Source organism: Hyaena hyaena, unplaced genomic scaffold (genome assembly GCF_003009895.1).
Source record: "Hyaena hyaena isolate Hyena2069 unplaced genomic scaffold, ASM300989v1 scaffold_151, whole genome shotgun sequence".
Lineage (NCBI taxonomy): Eukaryota > Metazoa > Chordata > Mammalia > Carnivora > Hyaenidae > Hyaena > Hyaena hyaena.
Genome location: NW_024080783.1, coordinates 2,749,670 through 2,771,568, shown reverse-complemented (window position 1 = coordinate 2,771,568; position 21,899 = coordinate 2,749,670). Strand labels below are relative to the sequence as shown.

The 21,899-nt window shown below is 37.1% G+C and overlaps 1 protein-coding gene across 5 annotated transcripts in view; it reads left to right on the top strand.

The window, feature by feature from the left end:
* RABGAP1 (RAB GTPase activating protein 1) overlaps nucleotides 1-21,899 on the top strand; it is a 164,886-nt gene that overhangs the window by 108,540 nt on the left and 34,447 nt on the right. For all 5 annotated transcript variants that reach the window (XR_005529630.1, XM_039239071.1, XM_039239072.1 and 2 more), the window contains one exon: nucleotides 17,294-17,407. Coding sequence is in view for 3 of the 5 variants with exons in the window: in XM_039239071.1 (XP_039095002.1) it covers nucleotides 17,294-17,407 (114 nt within the window). In the remaining 2 variants the exon portion in view is untranslated. The remainder of the gene's footprint in view (nucleotides 1-17,293; nucleotides 17,408-21,899) is intronic.

Below are 21,899 nucleotides of genomic sequence, written 5' to 3'. Positions count from 1 at the left end.
AAATGACACTTTTTGTGTTCATTTTTGTCAGGTAACAGTTCTTGAATATTTCCTCTCCATGATGGATTACTGTGAAGAAGAATCAACAATAATAAAGCAGGAAAAGGTTGACAGTGTAGTTACCATTTATGCCTTATCTATACATGATTTGGGATAGTTTTGCCAAACATTGAATAATTTTCCTGTGGGAAACTTGAGCCCTAAAAGGAAATGAACATAGCTAAAAGACTACATATCACATGGGACTTAGGCTTATTTTTAGAATGGCACTATAATGCCATATTTGGATTGAAACAATGTGATAGCGGTGCATTATTTTATTTAAAAAACTATCTTTTCGGAAGAAGTCATCTAATTTTCTATCACGTTGTATGCTATAGAGTTAACATTAAAAGTATATAACTATTTAGCTGACCAGTGCTAAAGTATGTATTAAAATTAGAAGCACTTGTTTGGCAGACATTACCAGAGCCCACTTTCTGAGACTGCTCTGTATAAAAAAGATTCTGTGGCAGTTCATTGTCATAGTACATAGTTGTCTTTTTGTTGTGTAGCTTTAGAGTAAGTTGTTTTCTTTATTGGAAGGGAAAAAGTGAGTAAAAAAAGATTAGTACGATTTGGCATTGGTATGGTTATCTGATCATCTTGAAATGGGAGACCTTTCCTAAATGAAACAAAAATAAACCCAAATGGATTTTGCCTCTGAGAAATGATTTTTTTAAGATAGTTAGCAAAGATATTTCATACCAAGCTCTACAGTGTTTTGGTTAGTGTCATTCATTGGTTAAAAAAAAGAAAGAAAAAACCTCTTATTGCATCATTTATATTATGTATCAGTTTTTCTGCTACCTGATTTATCTCCTTTATAATTTCATTTGGTTAAGATAAGTTATAATGTTGGTAAAATACAATGGATTTCTGAATTGTGTACTGTCTAAAATTGTAGATCCCCCACAAGGCACCAAGTCCCAAACAGGAAAATCTGCCAAATACACATTTTGTCCCTTGGCCTCTCTCCCAAGGTTGGAAATATGCCAACATAATAAATCTCAAGTCTGATGGGAAAGAGCCACCACTGATGTAAAAGGCCTTATGATTAAGATACATGCTGGAATTCACCTAGCATTTAGGGAAAATGCCTTTTCTTTGAATAGCTTTGTGAAGAGCCACATGTTGTGATTTTCTTTACTTTGTTTTTATGTTTAAGAGCATTATATATTTCTCAGTCTACATGTTATTAGGGCCTCAGTTACTTCTCTTTTAAGCACTGAACAGCCTTTATCCAAGGAAGCACTTTTATATGAGTAAAAAGAAAAAGCATAGTGGGACACCTGGGTGGCTCAGTCAGTTAAACATCTGACTCTTGGTTTCAGTTCAGGTCATAATCTCACAGTTTGTGAGTTTGAGCCCCGCATCAGGCTCTGTGCTGACCGTGTGGAGCCTGCCTGGGATCTCTCTCTCCTCTCTCTGCCACTTACCTGCTCAAGCTCTTTCTCTCTCTCTCTCGAAATAAATGAATAAACATTAAAAAGATTTTTTTAAAAAGCATATTTTCAAAGTCTGTGTCATGTCAGTTTTAGTTATAGGAGATTGAAGAAAAAACTTTTTCATATGTTAATAACTGTAAATGCCACTCACTACTGATAAGGGAATTTCTTCAGTTTTCCAGTGTGTTTATTTGGGTTAATAATGTGGGCTAAAAAGCCAAAACAGTTGGGTTCCAGTCCCAGCTCTTCCCCTTTGTAGCCAAATGATTTAACTTCTTTCCTCATTTGTCAAATAGGGAAAATAATAGAACTCATGTCAGAGTAAATTAAGGTGGACAGATCTGTTTATATGATCTGTCTGTATATAAGGCACTTAAAACAGTGACAGCAGATCCATATTAGCTCCTGTTACTGTTGTTTAATTATTTTTAAGTCTGTAAAGGTGATTTTGTCAATAGCACACAAGTGACCTGAAGTTTATATGTGTCATATAAACCCTTGAGAATTTATTTATTCAACAAATACTGAATGTCTACCATTTGTCAGACACTTTTCTAGGAGTTATAGATGGCATGTGAGCAAAACAGAAATCTCTGCCCTTGTGAAGCTTCACATTCTAGTGAATCCTTTAAAATCCATGAACATTCTTCTTAGAAAAGTACGCGCAAAGCATTGCAGGCAATGTCAAGAATTTATGGTAACCTGGAAGTCTGTTTGTTAAATCTCAGAATACATCTCAGAAATCTCTAAAATTTCAGAAATCTCTAAGAATATCATGCATACCTCCTTATTTTTCAGAATTCCCATGTGAGGCATTCCTTAAGAGGGGTACAGTATTTGTTTAAGAGACAAAATAATTGCTACTGTTTTCCTTAATCACCTTTTTTAGCTCTATCAAACCAGAAATGCTTAGATATAACCTGATCAATTGAAACAAAATTTCCAGATTTTGCAGATTTTCATAGGACCATCTTGGTCTTGTGCAGACATAGGAACCTTTGTTTTCACAGGCATAAAAGTCTTTTCTTTATTTTTTTCACTTAAACAGTTCTGCTGTTTCCAGAATATATGAAATGAAATTACAAATTATGAGAGTTCTGTGTAATGAAGAGAGAATGATTTTACCTCAAGGTTGTTTTCAGTCTTCATTTATTCACTTATAAACACAGTACCCTTCAACTTCAGTTTTCTTCTTTGGGGTTTTTATCCTAGGGGATTTTAAAAATTAAGTCTGTAAAATCACTTCTCACAAACTATAGCTGACTTTTTAAGAGCAAAGTATAACCAAAAACAATTTTTATTTCCGTGTAACATATTATAAAGATAGAACATGGAATAATAGATTTGAGTGGGGTTTTGGTGGTTTTGTTTTATTCTGTTTTCTTAAGTGTTATATGATGGCTTTTAACAAATCATTTATGATATTACAGGCTAGTCCTAAGAAGATCTAACTTTTACTTTAAGCAACAAGCTACTTTGGAAATAATAATCTTCCCTATGTTGGTTATTTCTCATGGCAGCCTTCCACTGCATTTTCTTTGTTTGGGTACTTTCTTTTTCTTCCTGCCATTCTTAGCTTTCTATTTTTCAACTTGAGTTTACAAAGGGTGTGTATTCAAAGGGTTTCCGCCAGTTCTCAGTACCTTGTTAATCCTGAGAAGTTACCCAGTGGGCCAATTCTCACAGTAAGGTATAAAAATAGTCATCCAGAAAAATTACAGAATGTGGTACCACTGTGATTTGAACTAATGGATGACTTTCAAAACTTAGATGGAGAAAAGAAAACAGCACATAAGATTTTTCTCTGTAGAAATTATTTTACAAGAACCTTAGATATTTAAGAAAGTAACACATCCTCGCCATTGCTTTATATTTTATACACTAAAAGGGCATAAGAGTTGGGGCCAAGAGAGAAGTCATATGTAAACCTGTCACATGAACAGAGTCAACTTTTGATTACTGTTGAGCTTATTTATACCCACAGTGTTCATTTCACTGGTTTTATTCCACATATTCAGTTGAGGTTTTTATTGAGTGCCTAGTAAGTGCAGATCATTACTACTATGTGAACTTCAGTGGCTTAACCTTGGTAAGCCTAAATTTCCATGTTGTATAAGGAGATAATGCCATTTTTTTCTTTTAATAAATTTTATATTTAAGAATGGTTTTAGGGGCACCTGGGTGGTACCCTTAATTTATTTAGTAAAGCCACCAACTCTTGATTTCAACTCAGGTCATGATCTCACGGTTTGTGGACAGCACAGAGCCTGCTTGGAATTGTCTCTCTCCCTCTCTCTGTCCCTTCCCCCAGTTACACACATGCACACACACTCTTTCTCTCAAAAAAAAGAAAGAATGGTTTTAATTTATAGAAATATTGTAAAATTAGTACAGGATGTTCCCGTATAACCTGCACTCTTCCCTCTGTTATAACCTGCACTCTTTCCTCTGTTATTAACATCTTAAGATTAGTATGGTCCCTTTGTTACAATTAATGAACCAATAATGATAGATTAATATTGAGCAAAATCTACACTTCATTTATTTTTCCTCAATTTTTACCTCATGTCCTTTTTCTATAACAGATCCCATCCAGGACAGTATATTACATTTAGTGCTCATATTTCTTTAGGCTCCTCTTGACTGTAACACTGTTTTAGACTTTGCTTGTTTTTGATGACTTTGATGATCTTAAGGAATACTGGTCAGGTATTTTATAGAATTCCCCTCAACCTGGAATTGATCTGTTTTTCTTACAAGGTTATGAGTTTTAGGGAAGAAGAACACATAGGTAAAGCACCATTTTATCACCTCCTATCAAGCAGGGGTAGGGACTATCAACACGACTCCCCACTGTTGATGTTTACCTTGATCATCTGGCTGAGGGCCTATTTGTCAGATTTCTTCACTGTTGAGTCACTCTTTTTTCCCCTTTCCAAAGGAAGTCAGTTATGCCCAACCCAAACCAGAAATGGGCTTCCTCTAAGAGGGCAGGCAGCATGTCTGCATAAATTACTGGGAATTCTTCTGCATAGGATATTTGTCTCATTTCCCCCATTTATTTATTCGGTCATTTATTTATATAAGTATAGATGACTCATGGATATTTATTTTATACTTTAGATTATAATCCAGTACTAGTTTCATTTATTCAAATTGTTCCACCTTTGGCCATTGGTAACTCTTTTATTTGGCTCTTCTTTCCCTTTGACATACTCCTATTGTTGTAGATTTGTTTTCTTCATGGTTAGGATACAGAGAAAACACTTCCTTACTCTCTGGTGCTTCTAGATGTTCTAGGTTCATCTTGTATATTTCTTGTCCCAGTCTTAGAATCAGCTATTTCTCTGAGGAATCTTGGTTCCTTTTATTGGTAAATGGTATTAGAAACCAAGATCTTGGCAGTAGCTGTGCTCATTGCTACTGCATGTTCTTGCTTCTAGGCCCTCTCATCAACTGACAGAGCAAGAAAATATATGTGTGATAGTGACTTCCCTTTGATCAGTCAACATGTGGGTTGAGCAAACAAATCAAAGGAATTAGTATGGGTGGAGTCAATAAACTTTATTTGTAGTTCTTTGCAACTTTAGATGAAATGGTTAGTCGTACATAAACTAGAGGGAGGACAAGTACATAAAAGACTATTCCAAAACAGCAGGGTAATTACTGTAGGGTGCTACTCATTAATGTGGTATGTACATTGATTGGTACACTTTTCTGGAGGACAAATTGGCAGTATAATTCATGCTTCAAAACACAGGTTAAACTGGATCTTGTGGGGAACAAAGTAATTGTGGAAACTATCTTTCCCTTATGAATTACAGCTCTACTTTACAGCTTTGTTTCTAGTAAAAGAAAGTAGAACAGCCTGAATATACCAAAGTCAGAGATTTAACATAATTATGGTATAGCCATGTGACAGGCCATTGTACATTTAAAAATGGTAGACATGGGGCGCCTGGGTGGCTTAGTCGGTTGAGCGTCCGACTTTCACTTAGGTCATGATCTCGCGGTTCGTGGGTTCGCGCCCCGCGTCGGGCTCTGTGCTGACTGCCAGCTCAGAGCCTGGAGCCTGTTTCAGTCTGTGACTCCCTCTCTCTCTGACCCTCCCCTGCTCACGCTGTCTCTCTCTCTCTCTCTCCTAGAAATAAATAAAAATTAAAAAAATAATAAAAATGGTAGATATGAAAGGATGCTCATAACATTTTTGAAGTTAGTAAAAATTAATTTTCAGAGCAGTGTAAACTTCTATAAAAACAATTACATAAAAATTTGGGCATATAACCCCACCAAACATTAGTTGTACTTATATCTGAGCTACCAAATTGTCTTTCATTTTTCTTACTTCCTGCCAGTATAAGGAAGCTAAAAAAGTTTTACCAAAATGAGACAACAAAAAGATGTTGGTACTATACTAAGAAAACAAAAAGTTAAGTTTTTCCTTTTAAAAAAATGCAGTAAGGCGTATTGTTAATTTTGGGTTATGTTTGGGCAACAGTGAATAGTCGCATTTGGCAGGAGTATGAAAAGGGGAAATAAAAAATTTAGATTTTAGTATGAGGTGTTAATTCTTAGTATTTGTTCAGTGAATACAGTTTAAAAGTGCCGAAATTTTAGGGGCGCCTGGGTGGCTCAGTTGGTTAAACATCCAACTCTTGATTTCTCTTCTGGTCATGATCTCACAGTTTGTGAGTTTGAGCCCTGTGTTGTGCTCTGCGTTGACAGCATGGTGTCTGCTTGGGATTCTCTCTCTCCTTTTATCTCCCTCTGCCCCTCCCCTGCTCGCGTTCTCTCTCCCTCTCTCTCTCAAAATAAATAAACATTTAAAAAGTGCCAAAAATTTAGAGTACGATTTTTTTTAATGTTTATTTTTGAGAGGGGGAGGGGCAGAGAGAGGGTGACAGAATTGAAAGCAGGCTCCAGGCTCTGAACTGTCAACACAGAGCCTGACACCCAGCTCACACTCACCAGCTATGAGATAACGACCTGAGCCTAAGTCGGATGCTTAACCGACTGAGCCACCCAGGCGCTCCTAGAGTATAATTTTTAATGAAATTATATGATTATGCCATATTTTGTCTTTTTCTGTTGATGGGCATTTGGGACTTCTAGTTTTGGGCAAAATAGTTATTTTACAAATAAGGTTATTATGAGCAGTCTTGTACTTTTTTTCCCCTCTTGAATTTATGTTTTTGGTTCTTCTGTGTAATATTTTGGAGAATTGCTGAGTCTGGGTAGATGTGTGTTTAACTTTACAAGTAAGGGCGGAGTAATTCACCAAAGTGGCTGTATCATACCTCCATTTGCAACAATTGAAAGTTCCAGTCAGTTTCATACCCTTACCAACATTTAGTATTGTCTTTTTGTTTTAGCTATTCTAGAATGTTTCAGTGCATATGTTAATGATTTCTAACCTGTACATATTGTTTGTATTGCTGATCGGAATGTAAGAAACAGTATACCACTGTATTTACAGGATTTCATTTAAACCTTTACTACTCTGCGAATACAGAAATATACAGACTTTTGGACAACACAGCAAACATTTTTAAACATTTTTTAAAAATTTAATGTTTATTTATTTTGAGAGAGAGACGGAGAGCGAGCAGGGGAGGGACAGAGAGAGAGGGAGACACAGAATCTGAAGCAGGCTCCAGGCTCTGAGCTGTCAGCACAGAGCTCAACACAGGGCTCAAACCCATGAACTGTGAGATCATGACCTGAGCCGAAGTCAGAAGCTTAACTGACTGAGCCACCCAGGTGCCCCATTTTTAATGGTCATTATAACATTAAAAAGTGCATATGTTAAAGGCATATACATGTATTTCAAGTTATTGCAGCTTATATTTTTTTAATTTTTTAAAAATGTTTTATTTATTTCTGAGAGAGAGAGAGACAGCGTGAGCAGGGGAGGGTTAGACAGAGAGGGAGACACAGAATCCAAAACAGGCTCTACACTGTGAGCTAGCTATCAGCACAGAGCCCGATGCGGGGCTCGAACCCACAAACCGTGAGATCATGACTTAAGCCAAAGTCGGACGCTTAACCGACTAAGCCACCCAGGCACCCCTATTGCAGCTTGTTTGTAACAGAATGTTCGTAAAACATGAGCTTAATCAACAGTATATTTAATGTCACTACAAAATACTTAAAATTACTACAAAATTCTTCTCTCTGTTCATATTGCTCATGAAAAATTACTGTAGTGTGTATGTAGAGAAGACCTTGGCAAACTGTGGCTTGGGGGCCACATCTAGCTGCTGCTTGTTTTTGTAAATAAAATGTTAATTAGAATGCAGAAATGCGTGCATATATATGTATTGTCTATATGACTGCTTTTACTCTACAGAGGAAAAATTGAGTAAATTTAACACCAAATGACCCAAAAAGCCAAAATTATTTGTTAAGAGCCAGAGCTCTTAACAAAAAGAGTTTGCAAGATGTTAAGACTGCATAATTATATGATGTTTTAGTTTTCTTCTAGAGATAAAATCTGCTTTTTATGGGATGAAGTGGCAGAAACATAAAACTAGTTGATGAAAAAAAAACACCTCTGCTATGGCTTTGATGATTTTCAGGACACATCTCAACTGATAGTAGTTTTGCTGTTCCCTGCTCTTTTAAGGTTTACATCTCAGCATGATTGTCTTACATACCCTTGTAATATCTTAAATATTTGTATCTGGTTAACTTTGGTTATATTTGGTTAACTTCATCAGTTTAGCCATGAGTAGTATGCAGTTTACCAGCAAGTTCCTTGTATTATTAGATAGATCTGTGCTTAACTCAAGTAAAAGCACTGTGCATTATATAAATTTTAATGTTATAAGCATTTGGGTTTATGTATAAGCATTAGGTTTGTTTTGTAGTTCTTTGCTGTGTTCTCTTAGGAAGAAATCATCCATAATATTAATGTGATTTGTTTTCAGAATCTTCAAAGTTAATGATGTCATTATTCTGACAGGAACTTACTACATTTGTCATTAGGTTAGAATTTCTTTTTTTTTTTTTTTTTTTTTAGTTTATTTATTTTTGAGACAGAGACAGAGCATGAGCAAGGGAGGGGCGGAGAGAGAGGGAGACAGAATGTGAAGCAGCTCCAGGCTCTGAGCTGTCAGCACAGAGCCCGATGCAGGGCTCAAACCCACGAACCGCGAGATCATGACCTGAGCCGAAGCCGGACGCTCAACCGACTGGGCCACTCAGGCGCCCCGAGGTTAGAATTTCTTGAACATTTTTGTACAGCTTGGCTTCTGGCAAGTCAAATGGATTTATTACCAAGTTTTTCAGCATATTTCTTAAGACTAGATATTTTAAGTAAGTGGTTGACTAGGTATTTTAAGTAAATGGTTGTTATTCTCTAAGTCCCCAAATTCAGCATGTGATTTTTTAAATTCACCTTCTCTAAAGGGCATTTTACCCCTTAATTCTCTGATGACTCCCATGGTCAATAGGTGAAGGATGGCAGATATATGAGAACTGACCACTTGTAGTATATGTTTAGTTTTGTGTTATTTTCCTTTCCGATGTGCATTTGAATTTCCAAACCATGGATCTCTGATAACATGTCTTCAAGTTACTCTTATCACCAATCTATAACTGAGGTAACTGGCACAGTTTTGAAGTTTTCCATGCCCCTCTCAATTCATTTAATTATTTAACCTTCATGCTGTGTTAAGCCACAGTCTGTCATTCTCTGAATGTTTCAGAACTTGCATTGTTGTTTCATAGAATCCTTAGAGTAAACTCCTCTAACACTTTCTTTAAAAGAATTCTCTTTAGAAGTAGAGACATAATTCAAGAATAGAAACAAATTTTTTAAAAATAATTTCTTATGGCTCATTCCAAATATAGGTCCATAACATTTCTGTTCATCATTTCTCAAAAGCTTTGTCTGTCAAATTCATTTTAGTTATTATTTTAGTGTTTTTAGTCTCCCTTTTTTTTTTTTTCAAGTTCTAAAATCTTCTAGAAACTGCATTAATGCTGCTTTGGGGAGTCTTTAATACTTTGAAATTATAATTGTGATTTTCCAAATCCTTATTTGATTAAATTACTTGCCTCAGAGTGTTCCAGAAAATAGCTCTTCTTATCACTGCACAAGATTTCATTTTCTTTTTTTTTTTTTTTTTAATTTTTTAAATTTTTTATTTATTTCTGAGAGAGAGAGAGTGACAGCATGAGCAGGGAAGGGTCAGAAAGAGACGGAGACACAGAATCTGAAGCAGGCTCCAGGCTCTGAGCTAGCTGTCAGCACAGAGCCCGACGCGGGGCTTGAACCCATGAACCGTGAGATCATGACCTGAGCCAAAGTCGGATGCTTAACCAACTGAGCCACCCAGGTGCCCCAAGAAATCATTTTCTTTTGGCATAGTTTGGCTGGCTATCTCATTGTGGTCTTAACTAACCTTTTCATTTCCGTATTTGCCATTTATAAACTTTCTTTTATGAAGTGTCTGTTCAAATTTTTGTCAGTTTTATTAGATTATCTTTTCCTTTGTGTTCTAGATGTATTCTAGGTAGTTTTTTTTCACATATGTACTGCTTGCCTATCTCTTTAGTTGCTGTGTTGTATTTTATGTATTCTTTTTTAATTAGGTTTTTATTTTAGTTTCAGTATTAACATACAGTGTATTAGTTTCACGTGTAAAATATAGTAATTCAGCAACTCTGTGCATTACTCAGTGCTCATCATGATAAGTGTACTCTTAATCCCCATCACATATCTCACCCATCTGCCCCTCCAGCCTCCCCTTTGGTCACCATCAGTTTGTTCTCTGTAATCTGTTTCTTGTCTCTCTTTAGTTATCCTTTGCTTGTTTGTTTTGTTTCTTAAATTCCACGTATGAGTAAAATCATATGGTATTTGTCTTCTCTGATTGACTTATTTCGCTTATCATTATACTCTAGCTCCATCCATGTTGTTGCAGATCGCAAGATTTCATTCTTTTTTATGGCTGAATAATATTCCTCTTTGTGTGTGTGCACACTGTTAACGCACACTTGGACTGCTTCCATGATTTGGCTATTCTAGATGATGGTGCAATACACATAGAAGTGCATGTATCCCTTTGAATTAGTGGTCTTGTAATCGGGGCAGGGGGCCGTTAAATGCCTAATAGTGTGATTCCTGGATGGTAGGGTAGTTCTATTTTTTTTTTAATGTTTATTTATTTATTTTGAGAGAGAGACCAGGGGAGGGGCAGAGAGAGAAAGGGAAAGAAAGAACCCCAAGCAGGCTTCACACCTAGCACAGAGCTCAACATGGGGTTTGATCCTACAACCATGAGATCATGACCTGAGCTAAAATCAAGAATTAGACACTTAACTGACTGAGCCATCCAGGCACCCTGGATAGTTCTGTTTTTAACTGTTGTTTTCCACAGTGGCTGCACCAGTTTGCATTCCTACCAATAGTGCATAAAGGTTCCCTTTTCTCCACATCCTCACCAACAGTTGTTTATTGTATTTAAAAAAAAATTTTTTTAACGTTTATTTATGCCGATATGCCAGGCAGTGTCTTGGTGCTTTGCATGAATTCATACTGAAAGTAGCTACTATTTAATCTACATCTTTTTTTTCTTTTTAATGTTTATTTATTTTAAGAGAGAGACAGAGCATGAACAAGGGAGAGAGACACACACACACACAGAATCGAAGGAGGCTTCAGGCTCCAAGCTCTCAGCACAGAGCCCAGTGTGGGGCTCATAGCCACGAACCATGAGATCATGACCTGAGTCAAAGTCAGACACTTAACCGACTGAAGGTGTCCTTTTTTTTTTTTTTTTTTTTTTTTTAAAGCCATTCTGACAAGTATCTGGTCATATCTTATTGTAGTTTTGTTTTGTTTTTTTAATTAATTTATTTAAGTAATCTCTACATCCAACATGGGGCTCAATCTCATGACCCCAAGTTCAGGAGTCACATGTTTTCCTGACCAAGCCACCCAGGCACCACTCTCATTGTAGTTTTGATTTTATTTCCCTAATGATGAGCATCTTTTCATGTGTCTGTTGGTCATCTGTATGTCTTCTTTGGAGAAACGTCTGTTCATGTCTCCTGCCCATTTAAAAATTTTTTAAAAATGTTTATTCATTTTTGAGAGAGGGAGGGATAGAGAGAGACACATACACAGAATCCAAAGCAGGCTCCAGGCTCTGAGCTGTCAGCACAGAGCCCATCGTGGGTTCAGACTCCGGAACTCGAGATCATGACCTGAGCCAAAGTCAGATGCTTAACTGACTGAGCCACCCAGGTGCCCCTGCCCGTTTTTTTGTTTTTTTTAAAAAATGTTTGTTTATTTTCGGGGCGGGGGGGAAGAGCAAGCATGGGGAAGGGCAGAGAGAGGGGGACAGAGGATCTGAAGTGGGCACTGTGCTGACAGCAGCAAGCCTGATGTGGGGCTCAAACTCACGAACTGTGAGATCATGATCTGAGCCAAAGTTGGATGCTCAACTAACTCACTGAGCCACCCAGGTGTCTCCTCCCCATTTTTAATTGGATTATTTGTTTTTTTTGGGTATTGAGTCATATCAGTTCTTTATTTATGTACTTATTTAAATCCAAGTTAACATAGAGTGTTACAATGATTTCAGGAGTAGAATTTAGTGGTCATCACTTCCATATAACACCCAGTGCTCATCCCAACAAGTGCCCTCCTTAATGTCTGTCACCCATGTAGCCCATCCCCCCACCCATCATCCCTCCAGCAAGCCTCAGTTTGCTCTCTGTATTTAAGAGTCTCTCTTATGGTTTGCCTCCCTCTCTGTTTTTATCTTATCTTCCCTTCCCCTATGTTCATTTGTTTTGTTTCTTAAATTGAGCACATATGAGCAAAATCATATATTTGTCTTTCTCTGACTGATATATCAGTACTTTATATATTTGAATATTAACCCCTTATCAGTTATATCATTTACAAATATCTTCTCCCACTCAGTAGGTTGTCTTTTATTGATTGTTTCCTTAGGTGTGCAAAAGGTTTTTATTTTGGTATAGTCCCAATACTTTATTTTTGCTTTTATTTCCCTTGACTTGGGAGACATACCTAGAAAAATGTTGCTATGGCTAATATCAGAGAAATTACTGCCTGTGCTCTCTTCTAGGATTTTTATTATTTCAGGTCTCATATTTAGGTCCTTGATCTATTTTGAGTTTATTTTTGTGTATGGTAGGTCTAGTTTCATTCTTTTGAATGTTGCTGTCCAGTTTTCCCATTACCATTTGAAGAGACAGTCTTTTTCCCATTTTATGTACATTCCACTTTTGTCAAGTATTAATTGACCATACAATTATGGGTGTATTTCTGGGTTTTCATTTTATTCCATTGATCTATGTATCTGTTTTTGTGCCAGTACCATATTGTCTTGATGATTATAATTCTGTGGTATAACTTAAAGTCTGGAATTGTGACATCTCTAGTTTTGTTTTTCTTTTTCAAGATTGCCTTGGCTATTTGGGGTCTTTTGTGGTTTCATACAAATTTTTAAGTTTATTTATTCATTATCTTGAGAGAGAGCACACATGCAAGCTGGGGAGAGGCAGAGAGAGAGAGAGAGGGAGGGAGGGAGAGAATCCCAAGCGGGGCCTTAGGACGCTGAGCTCAATCCCACAAACCATGAGATCTTGACCTGAGCCGAAACCAATAGTCAGACACTCAACTTAAGTCACCCAGGCACTGTTGCTTTGTGTCATCTTCAATTTCTTTCATCAATGTTTTATAGGTATTTTATTATTTTTGGTGAAATGGTAATGGGACTGTTTCCTTAATTTCTCTTTCTGCCGCTTCATTATTAGTGTATAGAAACGCAACAAATATCTGTACATTAAGTTTGTATTCTGCAACTTTACTGAATTCGCTTATCAGTTCTAGGTGTTTTTTGCTGGAGTCTTTAGGGTTTTTCTATATATGATATCATGTCATCTGCAAATAGTGTTAATTCTTCCTTGCCAATTTGGATTTTATAAGAAAATTTTAATTAAATCCAGTTTATTGGGGGTTTTTTCTCTTGATGATGCTAGAGGTGAGTTTTTATCATCCTACAGTTTTAGAACTGAAACTGAAACAGTTGCTTATTTGAGCTATACATGAAATAGAGACTTATTAACGGGAAAGATTTCTTAATTCCCCTGTGCCTCTGTTTCTCTGCATTGCTGTTTCACACCGTGTGAGTTTGGTAAAATTAAAACCGAGTTCAAGAGACTTGACATGCCCAAGGCTGAAAAACAAGTCCTTGATCCACAATAATGTAGCCTGTATTTCTGATCTAGTCCCCTTTTCCTTGTCATTTCTCTTGATAATTGTATGATGATTTGTTTTATTTTGTATAAGCAGAGCCTGGAGCCTGCTTCGGATTCTGTTTCCCTGGCCCTCTGTCCCTCCCTCGCTTGTGCCCTGTCTCTGTCTCTCTGTCTCTCTCTCTCTTTCAAAAATAAACATGAAAAAAAAAATTTTTTTTTAAAGAAGAGCATGGACATTATTAGGTATATTTATCAAGCTTTGACTGACTATATGCCCTGCATTATGCTAGTCTCTGTGGAAAATTCCAAACCAAAGCACAATTTCTATACCTATGTGAATAGTTTTATAGGGAAGATAAGATGTACAAAAATAAAAATATATATTCTAGGCACCGTGTGTGTGTGTGTATTCTGCATATCACTAGTGAGTGTGTACGTGTGTGTGTTTAGAGGGCAGTCCCACCACTCAGCAGTGCTGGATGGAGGTTGCCTCCTTTCTTTTTTATCCAGTCTTTTATGTCAGACACTGGTAGAAGTTGTTCACCTTAAGAGACTGAGCCAACCTTCAAACTCGGGTATGCATGCCTCTAAACTATACCCCTGGTTTTAAGATCTTTAGGTAAATATAGATTTATATCATTTTCATCATTCAGATATATATTTACCTAGACAGGTAACTCTTAATCTGAAGAGCTTGAATCATATTGGGTCTCTCTTTCATTTGTGTGAGTGTCCTTTTTAATTTTCCATTTTAAAATCACCTTTATTCAGTTGTAATTTATATACAGTAAAATACACAAATTTTAAATGAATGATTAAATACATTTTAACTGTTGCCATAGATGTAATGGGTAATATTTCTATATTCAAACTTCAGAAAGTTCTATGTTTCTTAATAATCAGTTTTCTTCTTTTATCTCTAGCTTTTCAAAACATTAATCTATTTTCTATAAATATGTACAGTTTTATCTTTTTTTAAGAATTTCATACATATGGAATTAATGGAAAATAATCTTTTGTGTCTGGCTTTTTTTTTCAATTAGAAAATGCTTTTGAAGATCCATTCATGTTGTGTGTATGGGTTGTTGTTTTTTTTTTTTCCTGAGTAGTATTCCACTATATGGATTGTACCACAGTTTATTTATCCATTTACCCATTGGAGCACATTTGTATTGCTTCCAGTTTGGGCTAGTGTGAATAAAGCTGTCATGAACATTCAAGTTCAGGTCTTTGCTTGTATTCATGTTTTCATTTCTTTTGGAGAAATACCTAGGACTAGAATCACTGAATTGTATGATAAACTGTACATTTAACTTTATATGAAACCTCCAGACCGTTTCCAAAATATTTGTACCATTTTGCATTTGCACCAGCAGTTTCTGGGAGTTCCAGTTGTTTCACACCCTTTGCCAACACTTGGTATCTTGAATCTTTTTAATTTTAGCCTTCAGTAGGTGTAAGTAAGATCTCATTGTGGTTTCAGTTTATGTTCTAATGAGTGATGCTGAAATTTTGTCATGTGCTTATTTACCACTGTATGCCTTCTTTTGTGAAGTATCTCTTCAGTCTTTTGCCACCACACCCCCTTTTTATTTATATATATATTTTAAGTTTATTTATTTTGAGAGAGAGTGCATACGAGCAGGGGAAGGGCAGAGAGAAAGGGGGAGAAAGAGAGTCCCAGGCAGGCTCCCCACTGGTAGTACAGAGCCTGATGTGGGGTTCGCACTCAAATGAACCGTGAGATCAAGAGCTGGACACTTAACCCCGACTGAGCTACCCAGGTGCCCCACCATTCCCCCTTTTTAAAATTAGTTGTTTGCCTCTTTATCTGTTTTCAAAGTTTTATATTCTGGGTACAAACCCATTATCATATAGATTTTATAGGCATTTTGTCCTGGTCAAGGTTTACATTTTCATGTTTTTAACAGTGGCCTTTTTGAATAGTACAGTTTTAAAGTTTTTATGAAGTCCAGTTTATCACTTTATATTTTATGATTCATGACTCTAGCTAGCTCTGCAAATCTCTTTCTTTTCAGCTTTTCCTATCCAGTAGTCTGATCTACAAATGCTAGCTACTTGGCCCTCTCCATATTCTACTCTTTACTCAACTGAGGGAGACGCTCCCCACCTCAGCTCTGTTTCAGTTCCCTCTCTGTGTGCTGCAGCCTGGAAGCTGCCACTAGACAATAACACTGTGGTCTCAGGTCTCACCTTGGGTTTTGTCCTTTTGTCAGGGAGCACCATGGTTCTGAGTTGCCTTAACTGCTAAGAAGATATTAAAAACTAGCAGTATACCAGTAAAGCTTTTTAGAAAGCACTTTGGCAGTGTCTTTGAAAGAATAAATAGTTTACTTGTTAGGAAAAAAAAAAAAAGCATAGGCTTTAAAGTTAGTTCGTCAGGAATGGAGTTTTGGGGGATAAGAATGATAGTGTACAAACTTGTACTGAGTAGTTAAATAAGCCGTAGAGATCTGATGCACAGTATAATGAATATATTATGTAATGTAATAAATACGGATAACAAGGGCAATCATATTACAGTATATAAATGTATTAAAGTAACACACTGTATACCTTAAATTTATACAATGTTACATGTCAAACTTATTCAGTAAAATTTTTAAATGTAAAGTTAGTTCAAATCCCACAACTGTAAAATACTAATGGCCCTAGGAACATGATAATCCAAAAAGCTGGAGAAATTACTGGACAAGAGAAGAATATAATATCACTTTGATTTTTCATCTTGAAACAGGAATATCAGGCTCTTGGATGGTGTGCTGAATGTGATGTAGTCTCACCAAGGAGAATCAAGTCTGTTGTCTTATGAAGACAATGCATTGTTAAAATAGAAGGTCATGTTTCTCTGCTCTAGTTCTTTAGCATGTGAGCAAATAAAATTTAACAAGGGGAATTTATTAGAAATACCTGGATGCTTGCTATGTGGTATGAAAGTTTCTTGATATTATTGACATGTGTTTAGTTTTCTCCACTGGCAAAAGAAAGTATATTTTCCCATAGCCTACTTGAATCCCTTGACATTTGGTGGTCTAGTGTCCTACTGAGTAGACTGCTGTGTGTATTTTTGTGCCATTTGCCCTTAGGATAAACCCCAATTAAGGGACTTCTCTTTTCCTTTTGAGAACCTGGCACATGGGCTTCATGCCAAAGGATCATTTTAAAGCAACAATTTTTGTACTAAATTTTTCTAATGGGAGCACTTTACCTCCTTTTGAGATTAGCTTGACTTTTTTCCTATGGGCAGTCTGTTTTGATTACCATATTTTCCCTCTTGCGATAGAAAGGTCACCAGCTGCACTTCCTTGCAATAGAGATGGAGTATACTTGAGGTATATACAGTAAGCAGGTTGCTTTTCTCTCATATCTTTTTCTTAATATTTGATTTTGCTTTCGCTTGAACAGTTGGTGCCTGAAGATGTAGTAACACAGGGCATGCATATGTGTATGTATGTCCCTGCATTATTTTAAAGCATGTAAATGAGAAGACTCATATAAGTACGTACATGACTGATTACTAAACCTCTTTCCTAATGTTTCCACAGGAGTCTCCCCAGGACAGTGCTATCACCCGTGATATTAACCGGACATTCCCAGCCCATGACTATTTTAAGGACACAGGAGGAGATGGGCAAGATTCCTTATATAAAATATGCAAGGTATTTCACCCCCCCCCCCAAAAAAAAACCTGTTTGAATGGTGATCCTGGTTCTTTGAGATTACAGAAGCGATAACTACAAAGTGTAATTTGTTTTTGTAGGTTTTTTTTTTTTTTTTAATATTTTATTTATTTCTAGGAGAGAGAGAGAGAGAGAGACAGCGTGAGCAGGGGAGGGTCAGAGAGAGAGAGGGAGTCACGGACTCTGAAACAGGCTCCAGGCTCTGAACTGGCAGTCAGCACAGAGCCCGACGCGGGGCTCGAACCCACAACCGCGAGATCATGACCTAAGCGAAAGTCGGACGCTTAACCGACTAAGCCACCCAGGTGCCCCTACAAAGTGTAATTTGTATTTCATATTTAAGAAGGCAAAAAAGGAGAGAACAGACTTTCTGAAATTATGTTGTTACTTTTAATTTTATGCTCATAATGAATAGGAAGTCAGTTATAAATACAATGGTTAGGGTTCTTTTACCTTTTTAATCAGGACATTCAGTTGACAGTCTCCTAGCTCCATATTTAAATTTTTAGAAATTGGTTTTACCTTAAGAGCTTCTGAGCCCTGTAACACTGCAGACTCCTTTTTGGTATTCACATTTTAAATTACGAACTTGGCACCTAAGACACATCCAGCAGTGGGAAGTACTGATGCCTATCAAGGTGGACTTCTAGCATTGCAGCATAATAAATGGTGGGAAATACTGGTATCTGTCAAAAACTCTGTACTGGAAAGCTGTAAAGGAAGTGTTCAATTTCAGCAGTCCATTTTCCAGAATATTTTGGTGCTTCAGAGCCATAAGGCTAAAAGAGGACCTAGGACCAAAGTTTGTCAACCTTCCTTGCCCTCAGAGCTAGTCTTAAGCTTCCCCCCTCTCCCCCCCCAATTAATTAAATACCTAGTTAGCATCTACTACATAGGAAATACAGATGGGGCATGAGACTTAACTCTTAAGGAACTTACATATTACTGATTGAGAAAATACAACTAACAAGTTTTAGAACAGCCTAATAATAAAAGATGGGTTCTCCAGTGATAAACTAGATGCTTCAGACTATAAGGGGAATTAGATTTAGAGAAATGTTTCTTGGGTTTAATTTTAATCTCCCCAAAGCTGTCATTTCTTTTGTAATACTCTTCTCTGATCATCATTTTCCCCCCCTGATGTTTGTTTATTTTTGAGAAAGAGGGAGATGGAGAATCCCAAGTGGGGAGCCCAATGCAAGACTCGAACTCATGAACCATGAGATCATGACCCAAGCCAAAATCAAGACTCAGATGTTTAACTGACTGGGCCACCCAGGTGCCCCTCTGATCATCCTTCTTTAGCCCCTTCTCAGTTGTGCTTCCCTGTAAGGAGCCATCCAGCTATGCCTCATCTTACTGCAAAATTTCCCATAATAAAACCCGGTGCCGACTGCCTCTGATCCCTAACTCCTTATCCCACTGCACTCTAGTTTCTGTCTCATAGTGCTCTTCCTTGCAGTTCTTTTGCTCTTGACCTCCCTCACCTTCCTGGTTTTGTTCTCCCTTCTCTTACAACATTGCTAACTCCTTCTTAATTTTATTTCTCTCTCTACCTGCCCCTAAAACAGAGGCCTTCCCCTAGGTCCTCAGTCAGTAGTTCCTGTAGCTCTCGCCTGTCCCCCTGGGTGACTCCTTCCTGCAGCCCCAAAGCTTCAGCTATCACCACTGCACAGATGTTCCCAAATCCACATTCACTCAAGGCCTAAATTTCTAGCTGCCAGTTGGTCTTCATGTAAAAGTCTGTTAAGTACATCAAACAAAAATGTCTAAAAAGTGAGTTCATTTAAAAATATGTTTTATTATGAGAATTTTCAAATATAGTAAAAGTTGAATAGTGTCATGAAATTGTATACACCCCCCACCAGATTTAATGTTTATGAACATATTGCCACAGTTGCTTCATCTATTCCTTTTTTCCCTGAAGTACTTCAAAGCAAATCTCAGATACCATGATCCTAAATTCTTCACTATGCATCTTTAAAAAATAAGATAATTATCCATCTGTTGCTTCCATCATTATTCACCAATACAATCCAGTAACTGCCATATTCAGATTTCTCTAAATGTCCTCATACATTTGGTTAGAATCAGAATCCTGGAAAATCCATATGTATAGTTGTTATGGCTCTTTTAATTAGAAACAGTCCTCCTTTTTCCCTCCATGCCATTGTCTTGCTGAAGATATAATCATTTCTCTGTTAGTTTTCAGATATTTCCTTTGCCCACATTGAGTTTGATAGGATTGATGTCTCTTATAGCCATACTTCCCTTTCTGAACATTTATTTATTTTGAGAGAGTGAGAGAGAATGCATGCATGCAAACGGGGGAGGGGCAGAGAGAGAGGAAGAGAGGATCTCAAGCAGGCTCTGCGCTGTCAGCACAGAACCCAACATGGAACTGGATCCCACGTACTGTGAGATCATGACCTGAGCCGAAGTCAGGAGGTGGTTGCTTAACTGACTGAACCACCCAGGCACCCCTTTACTTCTCTATCTAATCACTGCCTAGTACAGGGCCTCTGTCATATGTTGCTAGCACTTTTATAAAAGCTGCCCTGCATTAGTCTCCCTACCTTTGGGTTATAGCCAACTTACTATTTTCTCCATGTTGACCCCAGAATTGGATCATTTCAGGGCTTCTATGAAAGCCTTTAGTGCTTCCTCATAACCCACAGAACACTGTCAATATTTTTTAGTTCGTTTCCTGGTCCCAGATTCCTTAGCTTAGCATTAAAGGCATTTTATAATCTATCCTGGCTTAATTCATAAATATTTTACGCATTTATTGAACTTCTCATTGTACTCTGGGTTGATTTATGTGTCAAATTCCCAACTGAACCATGAAGTTCATAAGGGCAGAAATCACTTTATATATTTAGCATCTGTAGCACTTGGCACAACGTTTGGCACATAGTAGGTACTCATTAAATCTTGATAAATTATTTTTTATTTTTTATGTTCATTTATTTTTGAGAGACAGAGTAAGATAGAGTACGAGTGAGGGAGAGGCAGAGAGAAGGGGAGACACAGAATCGGAAGCAGGCTCCAGGCTCTAAGCTGTCAGCACAGAGCCTGACGCGGTGCTCGAACCCACGAACCATGAGATCAGGACCTGAGCCAAAGTTGAACACTTAACCAACTGAGCCACCCAGGTGCCCTAAATGTTGATGAATTAATGAAATGCCTTTTCTTCCCCATATTTCATTACAACTTCCATGAATTTTATATTCCAAACATTTCCCAAATGTGTCATGTACTTTCACATCTGTATGTATTCCTTCAGTCTTTTCCATGAATGAAAAATCTGCTCCCCTCCATTCTCTACCTATAGAAATTTGGTACATTTCATTCTAGTGCATAAGTAATTAAGCCATGTGCTGAGCGATTTATATGACAGAGCTGAGAATACATCAAGTCTATGATACAAATACTAGGATTAGTCTCATTTCTTACAAGTAAGAAATATAAGTAATGAGCCAAAGGGTCCAGACCTAGACATTAGCAGTAGTGGGATTTCAGCCCAGCTCTGATGAACTCTGAAGCTTCTTTCTTGTTAATTAACTTCACAGACATTGTCAGACTGCTTTCCACAGAGCTGTATTGGCATATATTACTACTAGCATGTAATACAGTCTTAACAAAATTATTATTAAACTTATTAGTATTTACTAAATGGACCGGTGAAAAGTAAGACCTTATTGTATTATATAAACAGATTGTTTCTAAACTCCTCTGCATATCTTGTCTTTGTTAAAATATATGTGTTTTCTGCTTTTTTTTTTAAATAATTTTTTAATGTTTTATTTATTTCTGAGAGAGACAGCGTGAGCAGGGGAAGGTCAGAGAGAGAGGAGATACAGAATCCGAAACAGGCTCCAGGCTCTGAGCTAGCTGTCAGCACAGATCCCGACGCAGGGCTCGAACCCACGAACTGTGAGATCATGACCTGAGCCGAAGTCAGACACTCAACTGACTGAGCCACCCAGGCACCCCTGTGTCTGCTGTCTCTTGTTGGATAAGCTTCGATGACATGGGGAATTTAGTGAGATTATATTAGATTCTACTTGAATTTATGAAAACATGATTACCGTGTGTGTGTGTGTGTGTGTGTGTGTGTGTACTTTTTAAAGCTATAGTTTTACCAAAAGCTAATGATAAAACCCATGTATATGTTAACTTAATTCTCATATAATAAGCATTGGCATCATATTTTGCTAACTGATCTTTATTCTGAACATATTCTGAATTGCTTTCTTGGGATGCACAGACAGCGTGTCACAAAAAATAACTGGACAATAAAGGGAATTTCTTCAGAAACAAATTTATCAAACAGGGAATAGCGTCTTCAATCTGTAGGAATTTCCCTTTCCGCCACAGCTTACATGAGAACTGTAAATTTTAATCATAAAAAAAAACCTCAGAAAAACAGCTAAAGAACCAAAAAGAGTAAACCACAAGGAATGTTAGA